Here is a 26,613-nt window from a genome sequence, read left to right as displayed (position 1 = left end):
ATCGAAGCGTGGTTTCTTGGAGTCGGTTATTGATACATTAATACAGGCTCGGAAACCTGTGACCAGAAAAATTTACCATAAGATATGGCGTAAATATTTATATTGGTGTGAATCCAAGAGTTACTCATGGAGTAAGGTTAAGATTCCTAGGATATTGTCTTTTCTACAAGAGGGTTTAGAAAAGGGTTTATTCGCTAGTTCGCTAAAGGGACAGATTTCTGCTCTGTCTATTCTTTTACACAAGCGTCTGGCAGAGAATAAAGATGTCCAGGCTTTTTGTCAGGCTTTGGCGAGGATTAAGCCTGTGTTTAAGACTGTTGCTCCTCCGTGGAGTTTAAACTTGGTTCTTAAAGTTCTTCAGGGTGTTCCGTTTGAACCCCTTCATTCCATTGATATTAAGCTTTTATCTTGGAAAGTTCTGTTTTTGATGGCTATTTCCTCGGCTCGAAGAGTCTCTGAGTTATCTGCCTTACATTGTGATTCTCCTTATCTGATCTTTCATTCAGACAAGGTAGTCCTGCGTACTAAACCTGGGTTTTTACCTAAGGTTGTTTCTAACAGGAATATCAATCAAGAGATTGTTGTTCCATCATTATGTCCTAATCCTTCTTCAAAGAAGGAACGTCTTTTGCATAATCTAGACGTAGTCCGTGCCCTGAAGTTCTACTTACAAGCAACTAAAGATTTTCGACAAACTTCTTCTCTGCTTGTCGTTTACTCTGGACAGAGGAGAGGTCAAAAGGCTTCGGCTACCTCTCTCTCTTTTTGGCTTCGTAGCATAATACGCTTAGCCTATGAGACTGCTGGACAGCAGCCTCCTGAAAAAATTACAGCTCATTCCACTAGAGCTGTGGCTTCCACCTGGGCCTTTAAGAATGAGGCCTCTGTTGAACAGATTTGCAAGGCTGCAACTTGGTCTTCACTTCATACTTTTTCCAAATTTTACAAATTTGACACTTTTGCTTCTTCGGAGGCTGTTTTTGGGAGAAAGGTTCTACAGGCAGTGGTTCCTTCTGTTTAATGTTCCTGCCTTGTCCCTCCCATCATCCGTGTACTTTAGCTTTGGTATTGGTATCCCATAAGTAATGGATGACCCGTGGACTGAACACACTTAACAAGAGAAAACATAATTTATGCTTACCTGATAAATTTACTTCTCTTGTAGTGTGTTCAGTCCACGGCCCGCCCTGTCTTTTTTGAGGCAGGTTCTAAATTTTAAATTATAACTCCAGTCACCACTGCACCCTATAGTTTCTCCTTTCTCGTCTTGTTTCGGTCGAATGACTGGATATGACATGTGAGGGGAGGAGCTATATAGCAGCTCTGCTTGGGTGATCCTCTTGCAACTTCCTGTTGGGAAGGAGAATATATCCCATAAGTAATGGATGACCCGTGGACTGAACACACTACAAGAGAAATAAATTTATCAGGTAAGCATAAATTATGTTATTCTACAACTAATTAATTATTCTACAACTCTTTTTTCAGGCAAGTTAAAGACTTTATATATATATATTTTTTAAGCAGGAATTATACTGATGAACTTTCTATACTCAACCAGAGGCTTTTAATTGAAGAGTTTTTTCTATCAACTAAACATTTTTAAACAGTTGACCGACTGCAATTTTTTTCCTCTCATTGAAAAATCAATTGTATAAGTTTTTTCTCTCATTGTAAAATCAATTGAATATTTTTTATGTCAATATCAATTTCATATTCCTTATTTTAGATTTCTTATTTTAGATTTTATATGAATTTGGTATCCATTTCATTATGACTAGTTGATGTAATAAATAAATGCTTTTATACTATACCCTAGAAAATTTGATTCTCCTCTTGCTTATATATTACATAAGACTACCTGACTGGATAGATTACCAACATCTAAGAAAATTTGTTGGATCTCATACTAATCACATAAGTTACTAATCCCATAAATAGGGATTCTATACACCATCCAGCAAGGTGAAACAGATTAGATAATTCTATCACTCACATTATCTGCAAAATTAGGAATTTCCACATATATATATATATATATATATATATATATATATTTACATATTATTTATATATCATTTATACTTATCGAAATTGGTTTAAGCATTTTTTTTTGCACAAAAGACTCCAAAACATCCTTTTAGCCATTTGGGGTGCAAGGAAGGCACAGGGGCTGTGGACTTAGGAGGAGTCCACTCTTCCCATCATTATTTTGGAACTCCGGGCAATCTTTAATGCTCTGAAGGCTTGCCCCTCCTGGGTTCGTCCCAGTTTATCAGATTCCAAACAGAAAATATAACTTTGGTAGCCTACATCAACCTTCAGGGAGGAATGAGAAGTTCCTTAGCTATGAGAGAAGTATCTCAAATCCTAGAATGGGCGGAAGCCCATTACTGTTCACTATCAGCGATCCACATTCCCGGGTGTGGACAACTAGAAGCAGACTTCCTCAACAGGTAATCCTTTCATCCGGGGGAATGGTCTCTCCACCCTGAGGTCTTTGCAGAGTAATGCAGCAGATGGGGGATGCCGGAGATAGACCTCATGGCCTCCCGTCTCAATGTCAAACTACCCAAGTACAGGTAGAGAACGAGGGATCCTCAAGCGTTTCTAACAGATGCCGTAGCGGTTCCATGAATGTTCAGACTCGTATATCTCTTTCCACCATTACCTCTTCTCCCTCGTGTGGTGGCCCGCATCAAACAAGAGCAAGCATCAGTGATTCTAATTGCTTTATCCTGGCCGCGAAGGACTTGGTTTGCAGATCTGATGGGGATGTCCTCATCTCCATGGAGGTTACTTTGTCTCAGGGACCTGCTGATACAGGGTCCTTTCCTTCATCAAAATCTAGATTCTCTGAGGGTGACTGCGTTGTGATTGAACGCTTAGTCTTAGCCAGGAGAGGTTTTTCTGAGAGTGTCATCGACACTTTGATTCAAGCTTGTAAGCCAGTTATTTGACACATCTACCATAAGGTGTAGCAGACTTACCTGCACTGGTGTGAGGAGCATTGTTTTTCTTGGCATAAGGTTAAAGTTGTTTAGAAGGTTGGCTCCGCCATGGAGTCTCAATCTTGTTCTTCATGTGTTGCAGCAGGCTCCATTTGAGCCCATGCATAATGTTGACATTAAACTGTTATCTTGGAAGGTTTTGTTTCTATTGGCTATTTTCTCTGCTCACAGAGTCTCAGAGATTTCTGCCTTGCAATGTGACCCCCCTTACCTTGTTTTTCATGCTAATAAGGCGGTTTTACGTACTAAGTTAGGTTTCCTTCCTAAGGTAGTGTCAGATTGCAACATTAATCAAGAGATTGTTGTTCCTTCCTTGTGTCCCAATCCTTCTTTGGTGAAGGAGATTCTGCTTCACAATCTAGATGTGGTTTGTGCCTTGAAATTCTACCTTCAGGCTACTAAGGAATTCAGACAATTTTCATCTTTGTTTGTCATCTATGCGGGTAAACGTAGGGGTCAGAAGTCCACTAAGTGAATAAAATGCAGTTAGGGAAGATCGTATTGTATTAAAGGGATAGAAAGGTCAACTTTGAAATGTTCATATGTGCATTTCAATTTTAAATAGAAGCATTTTTCAGAAAATTTTCAAAAATTCTTCTAGTATAAGTTGTCACTGGTTTTCAGAGGTATACGCACATATGCTCTGAGGGCCTGTGCACGAGTATTCAAACAGCACACCGTCTCAGAGAATCATCAGTGACAGACACAATACACACAACCTCCAGCTCTCTGAGCTTGAATACTGGTGCACGAACACTAAAAAACAGTAATAACTTTTTTACTATTTGAAACTAAAATGCTCCCATATACATTTCAACTTTGACCTTTCTCTCCTTTTAAAGGGAAACAGACAGTTTTACAGAATGAAATGCAAGTAACTACAGTAGCCATTATTTATTAAATGATGTGCGTGCTGATTTATACTTCACATGTATATCTTGTTTATTTTCAGTCACCAGAGGACCTTTGTTTTAGAAGTGATGGGTCGACACTGTGGGTGAGTTGTTTGATTGAAATGTATTTAAAGGGACAGTCAAGTCAAAATTAACTTTCAAGATTTAGACAAAATGTCATTTTAAACAACTTTCTCTTTTACTTCTATTATAATATTAGCTTCATTCTCTTGGTTGTTCATTGTTAAAAGAGAAGCAATGCACTACTAGGAGGTAGCTAAACACATCTGGTGAGCCAATGACAAGAGGCATAAATGTGGTGCCACCAATCAGCAGCTAGCTCATAGTCAGGGGCGGCCTTAGCCATTGCAGGGCCCAAGGCAGGATGACAAAATGGGGCCCCCTTTCTCTCCGTCCCAACCCCGCCCAGTCTCCGCCCCAACCCCGCCCAGTCTCTCGCCCCAACCCCGCCCCACAGCTTTTATAATGGAAAAAAAAAATCATTTAAGGTAATGCACAACATTATATATATATAAATAACATAAATCCACTAATGTGGAGCACTACAACATTGTATATATTGCAATATACAATTTGTACTATTGGAACAACTGTTTATGTATATAATGAAGAATTATGCTGACAATTAGGAACATTTGAGTTGAACTGGGCCTTATTTTTATGTGTTTTCTTATGATAACAAGAACATTAGAGATGCCAGGACCGGCCCTAGCAAGTGCAGGTCCCTAGGCAGACAGACAGCCCAGGGCCTCTACCCAGAACAAAAAATACTTAAAAGAAATGGGGCAATGCACTGTACCACACAAACACACAGATATAATACACAGAGAGATATTTATATACACATACATCCACACACTCAGACACATACACAGCAAACACAGGTGTACACAGCCCCCACACACACACACAGCAACACAGGTATACACAGCCCCCACACGCAAACAGCAACACAGGTGTACACAGCCCTCACACACACACAGGAACACAGCCCTCACACACACAGGAACACAGCCCTCACACACACAGGAACACAGCCCTCACACACACAGGAACACAGGTGTACACTGCCCACAAACACGCACACACAGCCCACACACACACAGCCCACACACACACAGCCCACACACACACCCCACACACAGCCCACAAACACACACAGCCCCCCCCCACACACACAGCCCCCACACACACAGCCCCCCCACACACACACACAGCCCACACACACACAGCCCACACACACACAGCCCACACACAAACACACACACACACAGCCCACACACACACACAGCCCACACACACACACAGCCCACACACACACACAGCCCACACACACACACGCAGCCCACACACATGCACACAGCTCACACACACGCACACAGCCCACACACACAGCCCACACACACAATAAATAAATAAAATAAATGGTGCCCCCAGCAATAAAATGAAGCCCCCAGACCCCCCTGCAAAAAAATGAAGCCCCATCTCCCCTGCAATTAAATAATGCCCCAACAAAAGTATGATGCCCCCAGCAATAAATGATGCCCCCAGCAATACAATTAAACCCCCTGCAAAAGAATTATGCCCAGTCCCCCTGCAATAAAATAATGCCCCACCCCCACACACACAGCCCACACACACACACACACACACACACACAGCCCACACACACACACACACAGCCCACACACACACAGCCCACACACACACAGCCCACACAGCCCACACACACAGCCCACACACACAGCCACACACACACACACAGCCCACACACACACACAGCCCACACACACACACACACACACACAGCCCACACACATGGCCCACACACACGGCTCACACAATAAATAAAATAAATGGTGCCCCCAGCAATAAAATGAAGCCCCCAGACCCCCCTGCAATAAAATGAAGCGCCAGCACAAAAATGAAGCCCCATCTCCCCTGCAATTAAATAATGCCCCCAACAAAAGTAGGATGCCCCCAGCAATAAATGATGCCCCCAGCAATGCAATTAAACCCCTTGCAAAAGAATTATGCCCAGTCCCCCTGCAATAAAATGATGCCCCACCCCCACTGCAATAAAATGATGCCCCCAGCAATAAAATGAAGCCCCCTGCAATAAAATGAAGCCCAGTCCCCCTGCAATAAAATGATGCCCCCTGCAATAAAAATATCCCCCCAGCCCCCTGCAAAAAAATGATGCCCCCAGCAATAAAATGATGCCCCCAGCACCCCTGCAATAAATGATGCACCCAGCAATAAAATGAAGCCCCCAGCCCCCCTGCAATAAAATGATGCCCCCAGTCCCACTGTAATGATGCCCCAGCAATAAAATGAAGCCCCCAGCCCCCCTGCAATAAAATGATGCCCCCAGCCCCACTGCAATGATGCCCAGTCCCCCTGCAATAAAATGATGCCCCCAGCAATAAAATCCAGCCCCCCTGCAATAAAATAATGCCCAGCCCCCCTGCAATAAAATGATGCCCCCAGCACCCCTGCCAAAAAATGATGCCCCAGCTCTCCTGCAAAAAAATGATGCCCCCAGCCCCACTGCAATAAAATGATGCCCCCTGCAATAAAATGATGCCCAGTCCCCCAGCAATAAAATGATGCCCCCAGCAATAAAATAATGCCCAGCCCCCCTGCAATAAAATGATGCCCCCAGCCCCACTGCAATAAAATGATTCCCCCAGCCCCACTGCAATAAAATGATGCCCCCAGCCCCATTGCAATAAGATGATGCCCCCAGCCCCACTGCAATAAGATGATGCCCCTGCAATAAAATGATGCCCCCAGCCCCCCTGCAATAAATGATTACCCCAGCCCCACTGCAATGATGCCCCTAGTCATAAAATGATGCCCAGTCCCCCTGCAATAAAATGAAGCCCCAGCAATAAAATGAAACCCCCCTGCAATAAAATAATGCCAAGTCCAACTGCAAGAAAATGATGCTCCCAGCCCCTCTGCAAAAAAATGATGCCCCAGCAATAAAATTATGCCCCAGCTCCCCTGCAAAATAAATGATGCACCCAGCAATAACATGATGCCCCCAGCAATAAATTATGCACCCAGCAATACAAATATGCCCCAGGCCCCCCTGCAAAAAATGATGCCCCAGCAATAAAATTATGTCCCATCTCCCCCTGCAATAAAATGATGCCCCCAACAAAAATGATGCCCCCAGCAATAAAATGATTTCCCCAGCCCCCCCAACAATAAAATTATTCCACCCTGTATTTGTAAATATCCAGCAGGTGAGATAGATAAAGATAGATATAAATAAAACATTCCAATTGGGTCCACTACACTTTCAAAGATAACACTGGGCCTTCTTACAAGTAACCAGAATTTGCATACAAACCTACATATAGGAGAAAATAAATTTTAAATCTGATGGATGGATTTTATTTATAGACACAAAAAACAAGCCTAGTAAGCCTTAAAGAAACAGTCTACTGAATGGCAGTGTATATAGTAATTAGCAACCTAGAAAATGGCACAGCATTTTTAAAACAGGTTAGGCAAGTTCTGGTGTTCCTTCTATGTCAACAGGTAAACGTGTATACATAGCACAATATTGCACAAATTAAATGAATATATATAAGCAAACATATTAGCTTGGGTGCTAGCTGGTCAAAGCTTAAAAAATAAATCAGTCATCTAGTTCCTGGAGGAATAGGAAACTACACTGTGACTAACCGGCTGTGATCTTCTGCAAGCAACCCCAACACATCATCCAGGGTGATATGTGGTTTTCTGAGCAGTAACTTGTTCTTCTATACTACCGGCGGCCCCCACCTGACCTGTACACCGCTCTGCTTCACCTTCATGCCGCATTGCCGCCCTCCTGCGTCCTGCTGCCGGGGAGAGTATCACAGTGCCCAGGGAGGAAGAGCTCATTCTCCGGGAAGAGAACCAAGAGAGCGCAGGGGAGGAAGGAAACAACAAGAAGCAGAGCGCAGAAGTAATGAGCGTGACATGCAGCTATGTTCCGCCTCCTCCCTCCGGTGCCATGCTCCGCCTCTTCCTCGAGTCCTCAGTGACAGCAACTGAATGATTGGAGAATAAAAGTTATATCCTCCAATCATTCAGATGCTGCTGTCACCTGGCGTGTCCAGTGCCCAGTTACTGTGTGTGTCAATTTATTTTTTTTGCGCCAAAAAACAAAAAGGCGCGAAAAAAATATATTTTAAAAAAAATGTAAAAAAATTTTTTGGGGGATTACCAGGCTTTGCGGGCCCCCCCTGAGTGCGGGGACCGAGGCGGTCGCCAGATCCGCCTTGCCCAAAGGCCGGCCCTGCTCGCAGTAGTGCATTGCTGCTCCTGAGTTTACCTAGGTAGGATTTTCAACAAAGGATACCAAGAGAACAAATCAAATTAGATAATAGAAGTCAATTGAAAGTTGTTCAAAATTGCATGCTCTAGCTGTATCATGAAAGTTTCATTTTAACTTTACTGTCCCTTTAATTGTTGTTTAATTATTGGCTGTTACAAATCAAAGCATTTTTAATTTGGTTACATGTTTATTATCACAGAAATGCATGAAATGTGTTGAGTAAAAGATATCCTTAAGATGTAGTCATGTCCTCTTTTTTTAGGTAAAATTGATAGATTTAGAGCAACTTAAAGGGACATTGAACCCAAATTGTATATTTGATTCAGATAGAGCATGCAATTTTAAGCAACTTTCTACTTTACTACTATTATCAATTTTTCTTCATTCTCTTTCTATCTTTATTTGAAAAGCAAGAATGTAAGTTTAGAAGCTGGACCATTTTTGGTTCACAACCTGGGTTGTCCTTGCTAATTGGTGGATAAATGCTGCCCGGGGTTCTGAAACAAAAATGTGCTAGCTCCTTAGCTTAGATGCCTTCTTTTTCAAATAAATATACCAACAGAACAAAGAAAAATTGATAATAGGAGTAAATTAGAAAGTTGCTTAAAACTACATGCTCTATCTGAATCATGAAAGAAAAAAAATGGGTTTTGTATCCCTTTAAAGACTGGCTAAGAGCATCATATTGACTTAACTTTTGCTCAAGCAATTAACCTGATCTGTTGGCTGCTGTTAATCAGAATTACAAAACACAATGTATTGAGCTATATCACCCTCATTAATAATAATTTATTATTTGCATGTATATATTTTTCAGAATACACATTCATTTTAAATTTACTGATGTAAGAATTTACAATAAAGACATTTTGAATAACTACAGAAAACCTTGAATGACAAGATTTTGAAAATAAAGTTTGCATAAAGTCTGCTGTGTTGATCTAATACTAAATGAGACTGAATCTTTATCCAAGCTATGCTGTTTTTTTCACATTATGCTTTTAAAGGTACCTGGCATTAGTGACAGCCCTTGCATGTGGAGCAGATTGGGTTTTTGTTCCAGAATCTCCCCCTGAAGAGGACTGGGAAGAACATCTTTGCAGAAGACTAAGGGAGGTAACTTTTATTGTGTTTATGTTCTTATATGATTTATTTACCATTGACAATGCGTTAAATATCTACGGATATTCTGCTATCAGTGAAGAACCACTCAAGCAAAAATGTATGCTAGTTAACCTAAAGACTAGGCATATGCATGTGGGTTATCCGGCAGCAAACAAATGGCAAACATGGTGGCCGCCTGCGGCACTCATCTCTTTACAGAGCTTGATTTCTTCTTGTAAAAGTGCAACACACAAAGATCTGTGCAAATCCACTTTCACAAGAAAAAAATTGCTCCAAAAAGAGCCGAATGCCGCTGGCAGACACCATTTTCACCGCTGCCGAATAACTCAAATGCACATGTCTAATATTATACATGATATTGTATATTATATCATATATTACTGTGTATATATATATATCGTATTATACAAGAATAGTCTCTGTTATTACTGTTGATGTATAGAACTTATTCAAATTGAAAGCGGTTGACAAAGTATAAAGACAAAACCTTTGGGGGGTTATTTTGAGCATTCTATTGTAATGTAGGTGTTTCCCCTTCGTACCCAGGATCCCACATAGAAGCTAAACAGATCTTAAGTTACAATTTGCATTTCTAACATTGAGGGACCTTGTAATACTGGCAAAACATGTTAGATAATGTCACTAGACCAGAGAGCTTTAGATTATCAGGCTCTATGTATAAAATAGATGAAAAAGGGCACATGGCCCTGTTAAAGGGATTTTAAAGTATCTTAGCAAGTTTTGCTTTGTTCTTTTGGAATCCTTTATTGAAAAGTATAGCCAGGTAGGCTCAGGAGCAACAATACAATACTGGGAGCTCGTTGGTGATGGATGGCTGCACATATATGTCTCTTGTCATTGAGTCATTAGATGTGCTGAGCTAGGTCCCATTGCTGCTCCAGTACTGCCTTTAACTATGTGTTTAATTTCGTTTTAGGGGTTAAATTAAAGCAGGGGATGGAGGGTTAAGAAACAGGACTAGTAACATTCACAAAATATTACAGTTATTGTGAGTGTGAAAACAACACAATCCCTTTATTTGTGATTTAGGATTTAAAGTAGCAGACATAATATTTCATGTATTCTTTAGAACTGTCAGGCAAGGATATACCATATATTCTTAATATCTGGGTGATAATATCTAACAAAGTCTAATAGCTCCCCCTAGTGGTGAAAATACTAATGACATTCTTATTTTCAGACAAGAGGACGTGGATCAAGACTAAATATTATTATTGTGGCTGAAGGAGCCATTGATATAAACGGCAAACCTATCACATCAGAAGATATAAAAAATGTAAGTGGGCAGGTACAGTTTGTGGTTAAAAAAAAAATAACATTTTGCTATAAAATAAAAGCAAACAGTGTATCTTGGTTGAGAAAATGTAAATGGAAAATATACTAATTGTAATACTATGGCATCTATGTTGTACGTGATTATTGCTCTGATTATTATTATTATTTGTAATGGGGAGACATATTTTGGAGATCTATAGAGGGGTATAATAAAAGCAAGAAAATAGAGGCAGAAGTATTAGAGGGCATTACACCCTACATGCTGAATAGTAATGCTTTATGTCATTTGAATTATTTTAACAGCTGGTTGTAAAGCGCCTTGGATATGACACCAGAGTCACAGTTCTTGGCCATGTGCAACGTGGTGGAACACCTTCAGCCTTTGACAGAATTTTGGTAACAATTTATTTGTAATTTAATTGCATTAAATATAAAACTGATTAGTTTAATTAATTATTCTTGAAGTAACTAATCCTCAAACGCCTTCTCATTTTAGCTGGAGAATTATAGTATTATACAGAAAGTTAAAGAGAAGTGCTTAGCCTTGGGTAGTTGTAATGAGGGTGGGCTAGATACACCAAGCAGCTAAATGCCATCAGAGTTAATCTGATAATGTTTATAATTAAAGTATTAGAAAAAACAAGTATTTTGTTTGTTACTTTTTTAAAGGGAAGCAGAATGGGTGTTGAAGCAGTGATGGCCTTGCTGGAGGGAACACCTGACACACCAGCTTGTGTGGTCAGCTTGTCTGGTAACCAAGCAATACGGCTTCCGCTTATGGAATGTGTTCAAGTGGTAGGTATATTCTACAAGTTAGTATGTTAACATATGTGACATTAATAAAAACACTTTTATTGTTGTTTTGCAGTATTTTTTATATTAAAAAAGTTCACATTTCTGCAAAGCGGAAACATAACATTAAAGTAGCTGTATTTATTTGTTTTTTACCTTTATTAAAGGAAAGAGAGTACAGACAACTCTTAGACAAAACCTTTACATATAAAATGTAATCACCCTCACTATAGTACAATGAGTTATAGACCGATAATAATATAAATTATTTTATAAAAACATGTACACAGTCAAATGACTGTAAATATAGCAGTCTTACATTATTCCTGCTGAAGGTGTGAGCATAGAAAGTAACTCTCTTCACCTTCCACGTTCCCACTTATTGTCTGCTCAGATGTACCTTGATTGTAGACACCACTCACATTTATTCATAAAAAGAATCTATGAACTACATCTACTCATGTATCATATTGCTCAACAAATACTAATTAAATGGGCTACAGATGGAGTTTCACTATTCATACAATTTTTTTTCATATACACTTTCTTCACATTAAAATAACCATAATCAAAGTGAAAGAAAACTGCAAAAGATATTTGTCCCAATGTAGAAAATTAATCTGTAGCTCCCTTAAAATTATAGGGGTTCCAAGCAGTTTTTGAAACCCCAAATTCTACCTGCTTCCAAAGCTGTCATACCTTAGGGCATCTGTAAGCATTAAGTCTGAATGTCCTATATGTCTCACTCTGATTTACAAAAATAAGATTATCAATTATGTGTGAATATAAATGACTTTTATAAACCCTATTTAAATGTTTCTGCTGATTTCCAAACATAAATAACATCTTTATATAGAGGATGAAGTTACACCTCTATAAGTAAACTGCCTATGAAGTCATGTGGTAGAAATGCTAAAATCCATAGGGATAAAACCACATGAATTCAACCCCAAATTGTAAATTTGTGTTTTCCCAGAAACCATTAAAAAGCAAAATGGTGTAAACCAGACCAGTTATACATCTTTATACTGGCCAATTCCTATCATCCTTCCTAAAAATGGTTCCTTAAACTAATTCTAGCCTTTTTATGTTTTATATTAAAGGGACACTAAGGTCAAAATTAAACTTTCATGATTCAGATAGACCATGTAGTTTTAAGAGACTTTCCAAATTACTTCCATTATCAATTTGTGCACAGTATTTTTATATCTACACTTTCTGAGGCACCAGATACTGCTGAGCATGTGCAAGAGTTCACAATGTGTAAGTGTCTGTTAATGGCTGATGGTTGTCACATGATACAGGGGGCCGGCAAATGTAAGTTAATTTTGAAACTGGTTTAGAAACAAATCAACTGCTCGTTTAAAATTTTCGTTAAGTGCTATTAATTATGCAATTCTACTGTATTTGTTTAGTCCTTTAAGCCTTGACAAATCTGTTTTCGTCAACATCAAGATAATCAATAACAGATATATAATATGTATTGAAAAGTTCATTTTCAAAACATAACTTTACCTTGTAATTGTAAGGAAAACCTGACGCTATAATTATCCTCTGTTTCTCCAACATAGGTGTGTCCGGTCCACGGCGTCATCCTTACTTGTGGGATATTCTCTTCCCCAACAGGAAATGGCAAAGAGCCCAGCAAAGCTGGTCACATGATCCCTCCTAGGCTCCGCCTTCCCCAGTCATTCTCTTTGCCGTTGTACAGGCAACATCTCCACGGAGATGGCTTAGAGTTTTTTGGTGTTTAACTGTAGTTTTTATTATTCAATCAAGAGTTTGTTATTTTAAAATAGTGCTGGTATGTACTATTTACTCTGAAACAGAAAGGTGATGAAGATTTCTGTTTGTAAGAGGGAAATGATTTTAGCAACCGTTACTAAAATCGATGGCTGTTTCCACACAGGACTGTTGAGAGGAATTAACTTCAGTTGGGGGAAACAGTGAGCAGACTTTTGCTGCTTGAGGTATGACACATTTCTAACAAGACGATGTAATGCTGGAAGCTGTCATTTTCCCTATGGGATCCGGTAAGCCATTTTTATTACATAAGAAAAAAAGGGCTTCACAAGGGCTTTTAAGACTGTAGACATTTTCTGGGCTAAAACGATTGATATATAAGCATATTTTAATACTTCATAGCTTTGAGGAATTATTTTATTCTTGGGAATTATGTAAAATAACCGGCAGGCACTGTATTGGACACCTTATTCTCTAGGGGCTTTCCCTAATCATAGGCAGAGCCTCATTTTCGCGCCTCTATTGCGCACTTGTTTTTGGGAAGCATGACATGCAGATGCATGTGTGAGGAGCTCTGATACATAGAAAAGACTTTCTGAAGGCGTCATTTGGTATCGTATTCCCCTTTGGGCTTGGTTGGGTCTCAGCAAAGCAGATACCAGGGACTGTAAAGGGGTTAAATATAAAAACGGCTCCGGTTCCGTTATTTTAAGAGTTAAAGCTTTCAAATTTGGTGTGCAATACTTTTAAGGCTTTAAGACACTGTGGTGAAATTTTGGTGAATTTTGAACAATTCCTTCATACTTTTTCACATTTGCAGTAATAAAGTGTGTTCAGTTTAAAATTTAAAGTGACAGTAACGGTTTTATTTTAAAACGTTTTTTGTACTTTGTTATCAAGTTTATGCCTGTTTAACATGTCTGAACTACCAGATAGACTGTGTTCTGTATGTGGGGAAGCCAAGGTTCCTTCTCATTTAAATAGATGTGATTTATGTGACACAAAATTTAGAGAAAATGATGCCCAAGATGATTCCTCAAGTGAGGGGAGTAAGCATGGTACTGCATCATCCCCTCCTTCGTCTACACCAGTCTTGCCCACACAGGAGGCCCCTAGTACATCTAGTGCGCCAATACTCCTTACTATGCAACAATTAACGGCTGTAATGGATAATTCTATCAAAAACATTTTAGCCAAAATGCCCACTTATCAGCGAAAGCGCGACTGCTCTGTTTTAGAAAATACTGAAGAGCATGAGGACGCTGATGATATTGGTTCTGAAGTGCCCCTACACCAGTCTGAGGGGGCCAGGGAGGTTTTGTCTGAGGGAGAAATTTCAGATTCAGGGAAAATTTCTCAACAAGCTGAACCTGATGTGATTACATTCAAATTGAAATTGGAACATCTCCGCGCCCTGCTTAAGGAGGTGTTATCTACTCTGGATGATTGTGAGAATTTGGTCATTCCAGAGAAATTATGTAAAATGGACAAGTTCCTAGAGGTCCCGGGGCCCCCCGAAGCTTTTCCTATACCCAAGCGGGTGGCGGACATTGTAAACAAAGAATGGGAAAGGCCCGGCATACCTTTCGTCCCTCCCCCTATATTTAAGAAATTGTTTCCTATGGTCGACCCCAGAAAGGACTTATGGCAGACAGTCCCCAAGGTCGAGGGGGCGGTTTCTACTCTAAACAAACGCACCACTATACCCATAGAAGATAGTTGTGCTTTCAAAGATCCTATGGATAAAAAATTAGAGGGTTTGCTTAAAAAGATGTTTGTTCAGCAAGGTTACCTTCTACAACCAATTTCATGCATTGTTCCTGTCACTACAGCAGCGTGTTTCTGGTTTGATGAACTAGAAAAGGCGCTCAATAAAGATTCTTCTTATGAGGAGATTTTGGACAGAATTCATGCTCTCAAATTGGCTAACTCTTTCACCCTAGACGCCACTTTGCAATTGGCTAGATTAGCGGCGAAAAATTCTGGGTTTGCTATTGTGGCGCGCAGAGCGCTTTGGCTAAAATCTTGGTCAGCGGATGCGTCTTCCAAGAACAAATTGCTTAACATTCCTTTCAAGGGGAAAACGCTGTTTGGCCCTGACTTGAAAGAGATTATTTCCGATATCACTGGGGGCAAGGGCCACGCCCTTCCTCAGGATAGGTCTTTCAAGGCCAAAAATAAACCTAATTTTCGTCCCTTTCGCAGAAACGGACCAGCCCCAAGTGCTACGTCCTCTAAGCAAGAGGGTAATACTTCTCAAGCCAAGCCAGCCTGGAGGCCAATGCAAGGCTGGAACAAAGGTAAGCAGGCCAAGAAACCTGCCACTGCTACCAAGACAGCATGAGATGTTGGCCCCCGATCCGGGACCGGATCTGGTGGGGGGCAGACTCTCTCTCTTCGCTCAGGCTTGGGCAAGAGATGTTCTGGATCCTTGGGCGCTGGAAATAGTCTCCCAAGGTTATCTTCTGGAATTCAAGGGGCTTCCCCCAAGGGGGAGGTTCCACAGGTCTCAATTGTCTTCAGACCACATAAAAAAACAGGCATTCTTACATTGTGTAGAAGACCTGTTAAAAATGGGAGTGATTCATCCTGTTCCATAGTTCGTAGTTCCCAAAAAAGAGGGAACATTCAGACCAATCTTAGATCTCAAGATCCTAAACAAGTTTCTCAAGGTTCCATCGTTCAAAATGGAAACCATTCGAACAATTCTTCCATCCAGGAAGGTCAATTCATGACCACGGTGGATTTAAAGGATGCGTATCTACATATTCCTATCCACAAGGAACATCATCGGTTCCTAAGGTTCGCATTTCTGGACAAGCATTACCAGTTTGTGGCACTTCCGTTCGGATTAGCCACTGCTCCAAGAATTTTCACAAAGGTACTAGGGTCCCTTCTAGCGGTGCTAAGACCAAGGGGCATTGCAGTAGTACCTTACTTGGACGACATTCTGATTCAAGCGTCGTCCCTTCCACAAGCAAAGGCTCACACGGACATTGTCCTGGCCTTTCTCAGATCTCACGGGTGGAAAGTGAACGTAGAAAAAAGTTCTCTATCTCCGTCAACAAGGGTTCCCTTCTTGGGAACAATAATAGACTCCTTAGAAATGAGGATTTTTCTGACAGAGGCCAGAAAATCAAAACTTCTAAACTCTTGTCAAATACTTCATTCTGTTCCTCTTCCTTCCATAGCGCAGTGCATGGAAGTAATAGGTTTGATGGTAGCGGCAATGGACATAGTTCCTTTTGCGCGAATTCATCTAAGACCATTACAACTGTGCATGCTCAGTCAGTGGAATGGGGATTATACAGACTTGTCTCCGACGATACAAGTAGATCAGAGGACCAGAGATTCACTCCGTTGGTGGCTGTCCCTGGACAACCTGTCACAAGGGATGAGCTTCCGCAGACCAGAGTGGGTCATTGTCACGACCGACGCCAGTCTGGTGGGCTGGGGCGCGGTCTGGGGACCCCTGAAAGCTCAGGGTCTTTGGTCTCGGGAAGAATCTCTTCTCCTGATAAATATTCTGGAACTGAGAGCGATATTCAATGCTCTCAAGGCTTGGCCTCAGCTAGCAAAGGCCAAATTCATACGGTTTCAATCAGACAACATGACGACTGTTGCGTACATCAACCATCAGGGGGGAACAAGGAGTTCCCTGGCGATGGAAGAAGTGACCAAAATCATTCAATGGGCGGAGACTCACTCCTGCCACTTGTCTGCAATCCACATCCCAGGAGTGGAAAATTGGGAAGCGGATTTTCTGAGTCGTCAGACATTTCATCCGGGGGAGTGGGAACTCCATCCGGAAATCTTTGCCCAAATTACTCAGTTGTGGGGCATTCCAGACATGGATCTGATGGCCTCTCGTCAGAACTTCAAGGTTCCTTGCTACAGGTCCAGATCCAGGGATCCCAAGGCGACTCTAGTAGATGCACTAGTAGCACCTTGGACCTTCAAACTAGCTTATGTATTCCCGCCGTTTCCTCTCATCCCCAGGCTGGTAGCCAGGATCAATCAGGAGAGGGCATCGGTGATCTTGATAGCTCCTGCGTGGCCACGCAGGACTTGGTATGCAGACTTGGTGAATATGTTATCGGCTCCACCATGGAAGCTACCTTTGAGACGGGACCTTCTTGTTCAAGGTCCGTTCGAACATCCGAATCTGGTCTCACTCCAACTGACTGCTTGGAGATTGAACGCTTGATCTTATCAAAGCGAGGGTTCTCAGATTCTGTCATTGATACTCTTGTTCAGGCCAGAAAGCCTGTAACTAGAAAAATCTACCACAAAATATGGAAAAAATATATCTGTTGGTGTGAATCTAAAGGATTCCCTTGGGACAAGATAAAAATTCCTAAGATTCTATCCTTTCTTCAAGAAGGTTTGGAGAAAGGATTATCTGCAAGTTCTTTGAAGGGACAGATTTCTGCCTTGTCTGTGTTACTTCACAAAAAGCTGGCAGCTGTGCCAGATGTTCAAGCCTTTGTTCAGGCTCTGGTTAGAATCAAGCCTGTTTACAAACCTTTGACTCCTCCTTGGAGTCTCAATTTAGTTCTTTCAGTTCTTCAGGGGGTTCCGTTTGAACCCTTACATTCCGTTGATATTAAGTTATTATCTTGGAAAGTTTTGTTTTTGGTTGCAATTTCTTCTGCTAGAAGAGTTTCAGAATTATCTGCTCTGCAGTGTTCTCCTCCTTATCTGGTGTTCCATGCAGATAAGGTGGTTTTGCGTACTAAACCTGGTTTTCTTCCGAAAGTTGTTTCTAACAAAAACATTAACCAGGAGATAGTCGTGCCTTCTTTGTGTCCGAATCCAGTTTCAAAGAAGGAACGTTTGTTGCACAATTTGGATGTAGTTCGTGCTCTAAAATTCTATTTAGATGCTACAAAGGATTTTAGACAAACATCTTCCTTGTTTGTTGTTTATTCTGGTAAAAGGAGAGGTCAAAAAGCAACTTCTACCTCTCTCTCTTTTTGGCTTAAAAGCATCATCAGATTGGCTTATGAGACTGCCGGACGGCAGCCTCCTGAAAGAATCACAGCTCATTCCACTAGGGCTGTGGCTTCCACATGGGCCTTCAAGAACGAGGCTTCTGTTGATCAGATATGTAAGGCAGCGACTTGGTCTTCACTGCACACTTTTACCAAATTTTACAAATTTGATACTTTTGCTTCTTCTGAGGCTATTTTTGGGAGAAAGGTTTTGCAAACCGTGGTGCCTTCCATCTAGGTGACCTGATTTGCTCCCTCCCTTCATCCGTGTCCTAAAGCTTTGGTATTGGTTCCCACAAGTAAGGATGACGCCGTGGACCGGACACACCTATGTTGGAGAAAACAGAATTTATGTTTACCTGATAAAATACTTTCTCCAACGGTGTGTCCGGTCCACGGCCCGCCCTGGTTTTTTAATCAGGTCTGATAATTTATTTTCTTTAACTACAGTCACCACGGTATCATATGATTTCTCCTATGCAAATATTCCTCCTTTACGTCGGTCGAATGACTGGGGAAGGCGGAGCCTAGGAGGGATCATGTGACCAGCTTTGCTGGGCTCTTTGCCATTTCCTGTTGGGGAAGAGAATATCCCACAAGTAAGGATGACGCCGTGGACCGGACACACCGTTGGAGAAAGTAATTTATCAGGTAAACATAAATTCTGTTTTTGTTACATATAGAAAAAATTTAACATTCTTAATTATAAAATCCAAAATTGTTCTTTCATGATTAAACCATTTTAAACAACTTTTCTAATTACTTCTATTACTAAATCTTCATTTTCTTGTTAGCCTTTGTTGAACAGCAGGAAGGTAAGTTGAGGAGCGTGCGTCTTCAGCGCTATATGGCAGCAATTTTGCCGCAATGTTATTCATTAGCAAGAGCACTAGATGGCAGCACTATTTCCTGTCATGTATTGCTCCAGGCATGTGCACGCTACCTATATAGATATCTCTTCAACAAAGAATGAAGCAAATTTGATAATAGAAGTAAATTGGAAACTTTTTTTTTAACTGTATTCTCTATCGGAATCATGAAATAAAAAAAACTGGGTTTCATGTCCCTTTAAAGGGACATAGCTCTTTAGATATGTTGACAAATTCCAGATTAAACACAGGAAAAGACTTCCTAAGTCTAACAGCTAAAGGTTCTAAAGCAAAAATAAAAAGTAATAGAGACAAAGGAAAGCCTTATCAGGTTCTTCTCTGTAATAAAACAGTAGGAAGAAATACATTTTTTTATTTTAAAGAGATTTTGTTATCCAAACTGGAGATAAGTAGGGAATGAAAACAGGACAAAAATTGTCTGGAGGGTGTAGGGGAAGGTTACAAATAATACAATATTTTTCAAGGTATCCAATATAAAAGAAAAAAATATTACAGATGAAGAAAATATATATTTTTTTAAAATGTACAATAATTTACAATCAGGCCAGAAAGCTGTACGTTTTTATAAATTACTGAATGAATACTTTTTGTTTTGTCTGCAAGTCTACTTTCACAATAAAATGATTCATTACTTTTGGGAATTAAGAACCTGGCCCCCAAAGGCTTAAAAACTCCTCCCACTCCCCTCATCCCCGTCATTCTTTGCCTTTCGTCCCAGGAGGTTGGCAGAGAAGTGTCAGACGTTTGTTTTGTCTCTTATGGAGAGTAGTACTCTTCAACATGGGACAGGAGTTTAAAGTAATCCTGTCAGCCTCTCAGTGAGAGCCTGGATGAAAGTTAGAGTCCGGAGATGCAGGAAGAGTCTTTCTGCGAAACCACCCCGTCTCATTTTAACAGCTTCAAAAGCAATCGGCGTTGTCGAACTTCGCTTTACTGCCTGCTTTCTTCTCTCAAGTCCATGGAGGAGGCGCTGCTAATATTTGTCACACTGGAAGGGCCATGTTCCTGTTCCACAGCGTAGATTCCAGTAAGATTGTTTCATGTTACTTCATCTGAATGTACTGTATCTTCTTTGATTCCTGTAAGGTACTATCCTGCAGGACTTATTAAGTATAAAGGATAGGGCCTCAGTGAGGCTCCTTTGGTTCTTGGAATCGATGGTTAATATCAAGGAGGGATTATGTTTATCCCTCCTTGTTTATCCCTCCTTGCAGGGCTGCTTGTTCCCCCCGGAGGTTGCAGTTCGTTTTAGCTTTCACATAATTTTGGCGATTATGCGTCCGCAAAGCCCAGGCATTTATTTGCGTTTGTGTTCGTGCCCGATTGCCCCGGGTCTCCCGGCCTTGGGTGGGCCTTTACAGTTCCCTGTGGGTGTAGCTGTCCCTGAGTGTTGTGCCTTTCGTTACAGAGTAGCGCGCCTTCACGTTTTACTCAGACACGTTTTTGAGTTATTAGAGGATCCTATCCTTAACGGATACGAGAATCCGCAGTATTCTTCTTCGAATGGTTCACCTCATTAGACATGTGGGGATGGCGTAATCTCCTGAATGTCGGTTGTTGAGATCCTTCCCAGTTTTTGTTGGAAGATCAGGGTTCCGTTTGGCTGGTCCTGCAGGTATGCCTGTTTCTTCTTAGGCGTTTGCCTATGGGCTGTCTTATATTTTATTTTATCCAGTTAGGATGACTTTTATTTTGATTATATGTTTCCTTCGGTAACTATCTCTGGTATTGATTCTTGCTGTTTACTTCTGCGGAAGTTGTTAAGGGACATGTTAGTCCTATTTCTGTCTGTTATTTGCTTCCCCTCTGAGGGAGGATTTAGGCAGCTTGACAATTACGGCCCTGTTGCAGGCTGGTCCTGCTTGGGTTTAGATCTTATTTCTCGGGGCCTGTTCCGACACGTGGTGCCTGTTCGACCTGGCTGGTCCGGTCGAGGCGCCGAGTGCTTACCTTATTATTTGTGTTTCTTGTTTTTATTTTACAAGTTTCAGCTAAGCATTCTAACAAGGACTCGTGGGTCCGTGAGGCTGGAAGGATTGTTTCAGTCCTTATTGAGCCTTCAAGTTGGTTGACTGGTCACTCATTTTGCTTCTGAGTCTCTCGGGACCTAGAATATTCTTCCTCATGTGGGAGGATTGTAGGTTTAGCACCTCCTTACCTCTGGTTTAAGGCGGGTTGGCCTTTCGGAGGCTCTAGGAATTGTCCTTTTCCGGTGTACTCTGGTCAGTGAGACCTGTGGACTTCCCCATGTGGGTTAGGTCTCCTTATGGGGCCCTGGGTTTCCCTTCGGGAGAGGATTGCTCTCTTCTTGAGACCCTTTGGATTTTGTCCGTTTGTCCATGTGAGTTGGGTCTCCTTTGGGGACCTGTATTTCCCTTCGTGAGTTCTTTTTGACTCTGCTTAGGATTTTTTTCTGGATCTGGGAATGCTCTGAATCCTTGGTTTCAGGTACTCCTCTGTCTCGTAAGGTGAGGTGGAGACTAGCTTCTTAGTTGAGGTTCTATACTTCTCCCCTTTGGGACTTATGTGTCGGTCTGGCGGCTGGGATTGCCTAGAAGGTGCCCTCTGTCTTGGAGTTTTTACAATCCGATATCATGTTAGCCGAATTTTACTTCTTAGTAAAGTTTTCTGACTCGGGTGTTTATCCCGTCTGGGTCTGTTACATGTGTTTGTGTTGAATACCTCAGTATTCTAAGTGGTGACGACTTGAGGATAGGTCTTCAGTTGTCATTTCAGTGCTTCCACTCGACATGGAGAGTAGAAATCGCTGTTTGAATGCCTGGTCCTAGACCTTGTGTAATGTTGGTCTGGGCATTGCCTCCCCTTATTAGTTTTGGACCCATTGGGTCTTTATGAGCTATGACTGGTCACTCATTTTGCTTCTGAGTCTCTCGGGACCTAGAATATTCTTCCTCATGTGGGAGGATTGTAGGTTTAGCACCTCCTTCTTAACTCATTTTGCTTCTGAGTCTCTCGGGACCTAGAATATTCTTCCTCATGTGGGAGGATTGTAGGTTTAGCACCTCCTTACCTCTGGTTTAAGGCGGGTTGGCCTTTCGGAGGCTCTAGGAATTGTCCTTTTCCGGTGTACTCTGGTCAGTGAGACCTGTGGACTTCCCCATGTGGGTTAGGTCTCCTTATGGGGCCCTGGGTTTCCCTTCGGGAGAGGATTGCTCTCTTCTTGAGACCCTTTGGATTTTGTCCGTTTGTCCATGTGAGTTGGGTCTCCTTTGGGGACCTGTATTTCCCTTCGTGAGTTCTTTTTGACTCTGCTTAGGATTTTTTTCTGGATCTGGGAATGCTCTGAATCCTTGGTTTCAGGTACTCCTCTGTCTCGTAAGGTGAGGTGGAGACTAGCTTCTTAGTTGAGGTTCTATACTTCTCCCCTTTGGGACTTATGTGTCGGTCTGGCGGCTGGGATTGCCTAGAAGGTGCCCTCTGTCTTGGAGTTTTTACAATCCGATATCATGTTAGCCGAATTTTACTTCTTAGTAAAGTTTTCTGACTCGGGTGTTTATCCCGTCTGGGTCTGTTACATGTGTTTGTGTTGAATACCTCAGTATTCTAAGTGGTGACGACTTGAGGATAGGTCTTCAGTTGTCATTTCAGTGCTTCCACTCGACATGGAGAGTAGAAATCGCTGTTTGAATGCCTGGTCCTAGACCTTGTGTAATGTTGGTCTGGGCATTGCCTCCCCTTATTAGTTTTGGACCCATTGGGTCTTTATGAGCTATGACTGGTCACTCATTTTGCTTCTGAGTCTCTCGGGACCTAGAATATTCTTCCTCATGTGGGAGGATTGTAGGTTTAGCACCTCCTTCTTAACTCATTTTGCTTCTGAGTCTCTCGGGACCTAGAATATTCTTCCTCATGTGGGAGGATTGTAGGTTTAGCACCTCCTTACCTCTGGTTTAAGGCGGGTTGGCCTTTCGGAGGCTCTAGGAATTGTCCTTTTCCGGTGTACTCTGGTCAGTGAGACCTGTGGACTTCCCCATGTGGGTTAGGTCTCCTTATGGGGCCCTGGGTTTCCCTTCGGGAGAGGATTGCTCTCTTCTTGAGACCCTTTGGATTTTGTCCGTTTGTCCATGTGAGTTGGGTCTCCTTTGGGGACCTGTATTTCCCTTCGTGAGTTCTTTTTGACTCTGCTTAGGATTTTTTTCTGGATCTGGGAATGCTCTGAATCCTTGGTTTCAGGTACTCCTCTGTCTCGTAAGGTGAGGTGGAGACTAGCTTTTGATCGAGTGACCTTGTCCTCGTGGTATTCCCTTGTTTTGCAGGGGTGTAATAGGCCTATTCCAAAGTCCGTTGGTAAGCGTTCAGTATGTATGCGGTTTCGTTCTCTGTGTGCCGCGCTGCGTCTCCACTGCCTCTGTAGCACCGCTCTGTGTCACTTCTTCAGCGCTCCCACGGGAGCTGTAGCTAGAGCAATAGTTCCGGTCCGACAGGTGCAAAAGGGGATATACAGGGAACTTCACATACAGGGAACTTCACCTCCTTCCCTCAACAAAAAACGAATACAAAGCAGCCAGATCCTTGCACACATATGGGTAGGTTAAGGGTAAGTGCCAAAAAAACGTACCGCCAATCCTTTAGCTTAGAGTATTGGCGGTACATTTTTTTGGCACTTACCCTTAACCTACCCATATGTGTGCAAGGATCTGGCTGCTTTGTGTAATAGGCCTAGTTGAGGTTCTATACTTCTTAGTTGAGGTTCTATACTTCTCCCCTTTGGGACTTATGTGTCGGTCTGGCGGCTGGGATTGCCTAGAAGGTGCCCTCTGTCTTGGAGTTTTTACAATCCGATATCATGTTAGCCGAATTTTACTTCTTAGTAAAGTTTTCTGACTCGGGTGTTTATCCCGTCTGGGTCTGTTACATGTGTTTGTGTTGAATACCTCAGTATTCTAAGTGGTGACGACTTGAGGATAGGTCTTCAGTTGTCATTTCAGTGCTTCCACTCGACATGGAGAGTAGAAATCGCTGTTTGAATGCCTGGTCCTAGACCTTGTGTAATGTTGGTCTGGGCGTTGCCTCCCCTTATTAGTTTTGGACCCATTGGGTCTTTATGAGCTATGCTCGTTCTAGGGGTCTTCCTTTATGGAATTTTGTGGTGTCCGTTCGATCTCCTTTCTCCTTTCTTGCTCTGTCCCTTTGGGAGTTTTGGACTGGTGTTCCCTTCGCTAGTAAGGGGTGTGTGGTTGGGGGCCGACCCCTGGGCGACGGTGTCTCCTGGAGTACTGTTGTCTCAGTTGAGTCTGATTTTGCTGTCTCTAGCTAGGCTTCCAGACTATCTGCGGGTCAGTGTCCTTGGGGCTTTTTCCTTTCAATGTTCTCGGCTTTGGACAAAGCGGGGTTTTGTTGGGTAGTGGTTTCAGGCCTGGTGCCCTCAGAATGGGCCGCCTCTTGTACCCTCCCATCTTGGCATTCAGTGTCCTCTATAGCTTGGGTATTGTTTTCCCAAAAGTAACGAATGCAGCTGTGGACTCTTTCCATTTATGAAGAAAAACATAAATTATGCTTACCTTATCATTTTCTTTTCTTCAGATGGAAAGAGTCCACAGCTCCCCACCCGTATTTTTTATGTGGCGCGTCCGTATTTTTATTCTTCTGGCACATTTTTCACCCTGATATTTCTTCTACCGTTCCTTGTTCCTCGGCAGAATGACTGGGGAATGAGAGGAGTGGGAGGAGTATTTAAGCCTTTGGATGGGGTGTCTTTGCCTCCTCCTGGTGGCCAGGTTCTTAATTTCCAAAAGTAATGAATGCAGCTGTGGACTCTTTCCATCTGAAGAAAAGGAAATTAGCAGGTAAGCATAATTTATGTTGTTTAAAGCAACTTCAAAATAGTTTTCTGTGTTGCTTTTTAATTGTTTTCCTATAGGTAGCTGCTGTGTTTATGGTGAGATTGTATTTGATAAGACTTTTTTTTTTTTTTCAGACCAAGGATGTCACACAGGCGATGAATGAGAAGCGCTTTAATGATGCTCTTAAATTAAGAGGAAGGTAAATGCCTTAGAAAACAGTTCTGTAACAAGAATTATAGTATGCTGTAAAGATTTATTATTAATAATAAAGTACTGGCATTTTTCATAAATTAGAACAAAGTATTTTTTTTTAAAAAACTTAAAGGGACAGTCTAATAAAAAAAAATTATTGTGTAAAAAGATAGATAATGCCTTTACTACCCATTCCCTGAAGGCCACATTTATGTAAGTGCATTTATTAGCTGTTCACAGCAAGACAGTGCTAGTTAATGTGTGTCCTATAGATAACACCGTGCTCACTCCTGTGGAGTTACGAATAAGTCCGCACTGACTGGCTAAAATGCATGTCTTTAAATAGTACTCAGATAAGGGGGCAGTTTGCAGAAGCTTAGATACAAGGTAATCACAGAGGTAAAAAGTTGGCTATGCAAAACTGGGGAATAAAGGGATTATCTATCTTTTTAAACAATAAATATTCTGGAGTAGACTGTCCCTTTAAGTGTACATTACATAATGATTCAGAAGAGATAAGGTATGTCCTAAAGAATTTATATTTTTTTCTTATGACACGGTGAGTCCACAGGATCATCAATTACTGTAGGGAATATCACTCCTGGCCAGCAGGAGGAGGCAAAGAGCACCACAGCAAAGCTGTTAAGTATCACTTCCCTTCCCACAACCCCCAGTCATTCTCTTTGCCTTCAGCATAAGGAAGAGGTGAAGTTTTTGGTGTCTGAAGAAGAATGGATTTATTTCACTTCAATCAAGATTTTATTATTTTTTTCTAATGACACTGTGAGTCCACGGATCATCTCTAATTACTATTGGGAATATCACTCCTGACCAGCAGGAGGAGGCAAAGAGCACCACAGTAAAGCTGTTAAATATCACCTCCCTTCCCTCCAACCCCAGTCATTCTCTTTGCCTACGTTAAGAGCAAGGAGGTGGTAAAGTTTAGGTGTCTAGAAGAAGATTCTTCAATCAAGATTTTATTATTTTTCAGCAGTGCAAGTTTGTTCTGCTTTTCTCCTGGTGTGTACTGGTAGTCCATGTCAGTCTCTTCAGTAGAGCAGTGGTGGCTTTTAAGCAATGGGAACTTGCGGGGTACAATCCTCGCTGTAAGATTACTCAGTCTTTGTCTTTTTTCCACAGGTCCATATGAGGGAGCATGCCTCTCAAACCTAGTGAGCTGCCCTGCTGCCTGGCAGAATTCATTGAGGTAAGTGCTATTTTTATTTTCTGAACAGTATACAGGAAAAGGATGGCACTTTAATATTTTATTTTGATGGGACACTAGATATATGGCTCCTAGCAAGTTAAGGGGCTTATATTAGGCAGTGGTTGCAGGCACTGGGGACGAGGAGATAGGCTCAGTCAATATGTTAAGAGGTGGTGTGTGTTTTACTTGCTCCCGGCGGTTTTTACCTCAGTGATAATCATGCCGACCGGGAGGTTAATTTTGTTACGCCCACGATGGGCGGGGCTAGCTGAGGCGCTAAGGTTTCTATTGCGCGCCTTTTCTCTTCAA

General features: G+C 41.7%; 1 protein-coding gene across 2 annotated transcripts in view; it reads left to right on the top strand.

Moving 5' to 3' along the window:
• Positions 1–26,613, top strand: part of LOC128654357 (ATP-dependent 6-phosphofructokinase, muscle type) — a 232,063-nt gene that overhangs the window by 116,926 nt on the left and 88,524 nt on the right. For both annotated transcript variants that reach the window (XM_053708238.1, XM_053708239.1), the window contains 6 exons: positions 3,964–4,008; positions 9,269–9,377; positions 10,588–10,683; positions 10,986–11,078; positions 11,352–11,477; positions 25,040–25,104. In XM_053708238.1, the coding sequence (XP_053564213.1) occupies positions 3,964–4,008; positions 9,269–9,377; positions 10,588–10,683; positions 10,986–11,078; positions 11,352–11,477; positions 25,040–25,104 (534 nt within the window). The remainder of the gene's footprint in view (positions 1–3,963; positions 4,009–9,268; positions 9,378–10,587; positions 10,684–10,985; positions 11,079–11,351; positions 11,478–25,039; positions 25,105–26,613) is intronic.

The sequence above is a fragment of the Bombina bombina genome, chromosome 3 (genome assembly GCF_027579735.1).
Source record: "Bombina bombina isolate aBomBom1 chromosome 3, aBomBom1.pri, whole genome shotgun sequence".
Lineage (NCBI taxonomy): Eukaryota > Metazoa > Chordata > Amphibia > Anura > Bombinatoridae > Bombina > Bombina bombina.
Note: the sequence above shows the minus strand (reverse complement) of the source record. Positions and strands in the feature narration are given on the sequence as shown.